At 26.1% G+C, this 3,964-nt stretch overlaps 1 protein-coding gene across 1 annotated transcript; it reads left to right on the forward strand.

The window, feature by feature from the left end:
* The first annotated feature begins 797 nt into the window (after positions 1-797).
* LOC131673500 (uncharacterized) lies at positions 798-2,331 on the forward strand. Its single transcript, XM_058951520.1, has 5 exons — positions 798-867; positions 1,271-1,439; positions 1,515-1,706; positions 1,803-1,920; positions 2,131-2,331. Exons 1-5 carry the CDS (start codon positions 798-800, stop codon positions 2,329-2,331), a joined length of 750 nt encoding a protein of 249 aa, XP_058807503.1.
* Positions 2,332-3,964: the final 1,633 nt, after the last annotated feature.

A 3,964-nucleotide genomic window follows, 5' to 3' on the forward strand; every position in this document is an offset into this window, starting at 1 on the left:
ACGAATAGCAGGTCAAACACGAAACAAATGAAATTTATTAACCATGCGGAAGAAACATGACGACTTTTTAAAGACAGTAATCTTAGATTTCATTTAGACAAGAATTTACTACAGATTAAATAGTATTGCAAGATCTTATTTAGATAATATTGCAATTATCCTCAATTATCACAAGTAGAGATTGCACTTTAAAAAAGTCCTTGCGACAGAACCATACGATTGAAAAAGAATTTAATTTAATTTGTTCTACTTTCTATTTTGTTCAATTCTTTAAACATACGGACTAACTACGTGATAAAGAAGCCTGTAAAGTGTGGTTTTAGCCTACGTAAATCAGACACGCATCTGCTCGTTTACTCCAATTGAAGTGGTACAAGAATTATGACACTCGAATCCATAATAAGAAATTGTTAAGCTCTTCGCTGTTATCTAACAATACACTTAAGAAATTCTATGAATAACTGATTTGTTAAGTATTTTCTAGAATATTAATGCAGACGATTTGCGTTATTTAATAAAGAAATGGTACCATTAAACAATCATTTTACGAATAAATACTTTGCGTTGGCCTATTTTTCGTATTTGTATTACTCAATCAGATCTTGACAAATATGTTAGATATAGTTGACGATAAATACTATTATCAGTGATTGGAAGATATATCAACTGGTGAGCTTATAAATTCGAAGATTGTTCTATATAAAAGAAAAGTTGAAGATAATTTGCTGAGTTGTCGATAGGTGTGCACGTTAAAAAACTTTAAAATTAGTGAAAAAAGAACTTTTACAGGCCATACTATGAAGTTACTAGCTATATTTCTGTTGATGGCAGTTGCCAGGCACAGCATATATGCTGATAACTTGCAAAGTAAGTAATTAAGTAGACTTATCCTTTGTAAGCAAAAACATTCAATTCATTGCACGTGCAAACGAATAAATAGCATATTTATAACGTTGAAGAAACAACTTTATTTGATCCACGCTACAAGAAAACAATGATTTAATTCAATGTTGATAAATAATTGAAGCCGCTAATATTTTCTTATCAATCATTAAATTTTATTTTTATGTCAATTAGCAACTAACAGTTTATTATTTAGAAATTGATTTGTATTTTCTATATTATATTGCAATATATTATGAAAATCGTTTCTTTTCATATGTTCAAATTGTACAATAAACGTATTGTCATAAACATAAACTCTAAACATTATATTATTGAATTTTTTTATATATTCATTTCAATAAATAAAAGGAAATTATATTATTAGGTGACATAACTTCTAACCAAACGGATAGTATATTTGGCAATAAAGTAAGAGATGCACTGGAAAAAATCAGGATAATTATGAAAACAGGAGATGAGTCCATAGGTTTTCCAAAATTAGATCCTTATAATTCAGATTACAAAGATATAAATATTAATAAAGAATTGATCAAGTAAATTTCAAGACAGATACATTTCAATATTTTTATATATAAGATAAACAAAATTCATTTTTTCTATCTTTACAGCCTTAACGGCAAATTTAATAATTGCCACATCGAAGGATTATCCAATTTTACTATTAATAATGCTGATTATGAATTAACCAAGTCAAATGTAGTGATTGATTTAACATGGCCCAATGTCAAAGGAAATACTTTGTATGACATACAGGCCATGTTGATTGCAAAATATCCAATTTTTGGAGTAGGTAACTTAAGGTATTTGTAACCTTTTCTTTTATATCCAAATCAATATTGTAATGATTAAGAAATAATTGTATCAAAGCTATCCAAATAAAACTTTTTATATTTCAGTGTTGAATTGCAAAACTTCAACTTTGCTAGCAAAATTAAAGTGAAAATAGATTTTGTAAAGGGAAGAATATCCATGCTTGGTTTGAACGATACTCACATCTCTCTTCAGAAACTAAATGTGAGTAAAATGAATCAATGTAAATCACTGTAAAAATTCCACATGTTAAATAACTCGCTCGCGGTTAATTTTAAAATCTTAGAAATGATTTTCAATGTTATACATAGGAAAGCTAGCTGACAATTAGCAAAAATCCTTTAAATATTGTTTTTCAATATTTTCTTTAAAGAAGCATAATTAACTTCCTATAACGTATTTTTTTTCAAACAGCTAAATATTACTGGATTATATAACAATGAAGAAATGTCAAAGGTGCTAAGCTCAGTTATAAGTGACATGGCTCCACAAGTATTAATTGATTTTCAAGAAGAGATAACCAATCGAATTAATATGACGGTGGTTCCACTTGCCAATAAATTTCTTGAAAATGTCGATATTTGGAAATATGTTGATAATAAACAGCATGAATGATTAAATAAAAATTTTTTATTTAGTATTAAAATATATACCAATAAGAAATTTAAAGCTTTGATTATTTATGACAAAATCTCTGTTACTTATAATTATTTACATTTAAATATAAAATTTTACAACGTCCAAGATATATTTTTTACAAACATCTGAAGCTATTTTTCATGGTAAAAATAATTCACTCGTCATTAAACTAAAAAATTAATATTTTTAAGCGAAACGAGGAAACAACGTATAAAATATTATAGTTCTCAAGTATTTAAAAAATTAACTGATCTTTGTTAGTTTTTTATGAGAAACCGAAGAAAAAAGTTATAATCAAGAAATATCTATTGCAAATACATTCTTGTTTAATGCGGCTCATCAGTTTTATTTGTGTAATTCCTTAAACAAAATTATTATTCAGTCATCTACGTAAAATTCATATATAATATAGTGACTTCTTGAGAGAAAATGCTACAATTTTAATAACTCGTACTTGTCTCACAACCATCTACGACTCATATACTATCAGCAACTTTGACAAGTATGTAACAAAAGATTTAATGATCATTAATATCATGAACGCTCCATGTAAGAAACCGTCTGATCATAAAGGTCATTATGCGTTCAAATTTACTTATTGAAACAATATTATTTTAAATATAAAAAATGTTAGGCGGTCAAACTGCTAAAATTTGCATATCGTACTAATGTATTTGTACAACACATATTATCAACGGTTTTAATCAATTTTTTATAGCTTTATATGTCAATATATTTGTAATTTTACTTTTATTTAAGCTTGTCTTCTATTCAATCTAATATTTCTAAATTACCTTTTGCATTACCATTTAATTTATTAATACTAGTGTTTCTTTTGCCTAACAAATATAGATTACCATAAAAATGTTTAATAGAATCAATACTCATTAGTAGTTACGCATAATCCATAAAAAGAAGCTACAAAGATGTTTTACCTTAAAAGTAATTTCAATCACTTCCAATATCATATTACGATGCTAGATGATAAGATAGATAAATTATTTTAGTACTGACATGTGTTAACCAAGTTCTTACACGAACTGATAAAAAATATTGAATCAGTACATATTGATTAAGTAAATTGTTCGCGTTATAAATGATGTAAATATAAATTTTGACATATGTTCATTTGATTTATACTTTGGTATACTATTTGTTTCTATAAGTTGTAAATATTACATCATTGATGTGATGTTTACAAACAATTTATCATTGAAAAATGCTCTATTTGAATCTTTCTACTATCTGAGTAAAGTTTCGTAATACAATAATAAAATGCAGACTCAACTTAGATTTAGAGATTTTTAAACGGTTTATATTTCACGTAATTTTCATTATTCAAAACTCCGACAATAAATAGTAGATCTTTGACGACAGTTAAGTATATTTATTGTAAAATTGATCGTAAAAACAACATCAAAAGTAGACATCGACATAACTCAAACTGAAGTATATATAATACATAATTAGTTTTAAATAATTGTCGTTCATTTTTCACTATCATTCTAATAATTTTCATTTGTATTAATATGATTACTAATGTATTTGTTATCACATAATCTTATATTTTTATCCATTTTTCGTGTACCCGTCTTTTCGTATTTTATAT

The sequence above is a fragment of the Phymastichus coffea genome, unplaced genomic scaffold (genome assembly GCF_024137745.1).
Source record: "Phymastichus coffea isolate CEN01 unplaced genomic scaffold, Cenicafe_Pcof_1.1 PCOF00180, whole genome shotgun sequence".
Taxonomy (NCBI): domain Eukaryota; kingdom Metazoa; phylum Arthropoda; class Insecta; order Hymenoptera; family Eulophidae; genus Phymastichus; species Phymastichus coffea.

What these genes read in the sequence shown, in the direction of transcription:
- LOC131673500 (XM_058951520.1), top strand. Translation starts at nt 798, where the DNA reads ATGAAGTTACTAGCTATATTTCTGTTGATGGCAGTTGCCAGGCACAGC. An exon ending in ATATGCTGATAACTTGCAAA is followed by an intron (nt 868 to 1,270) that starts GTAAGTAATTAA and finishes TTATATTATTAG; the next exon opens with GTGACATAACTTCTAACCAA. An exon ending in TCTCTCTTCAGAAACTAAAT is followed by an intron (nt 1,921 to 2,130) that starts GTGAGTAAAATG and finishes TTTTTCAAACAG; the next exon opens with CTAAATATTACTGGATTATA.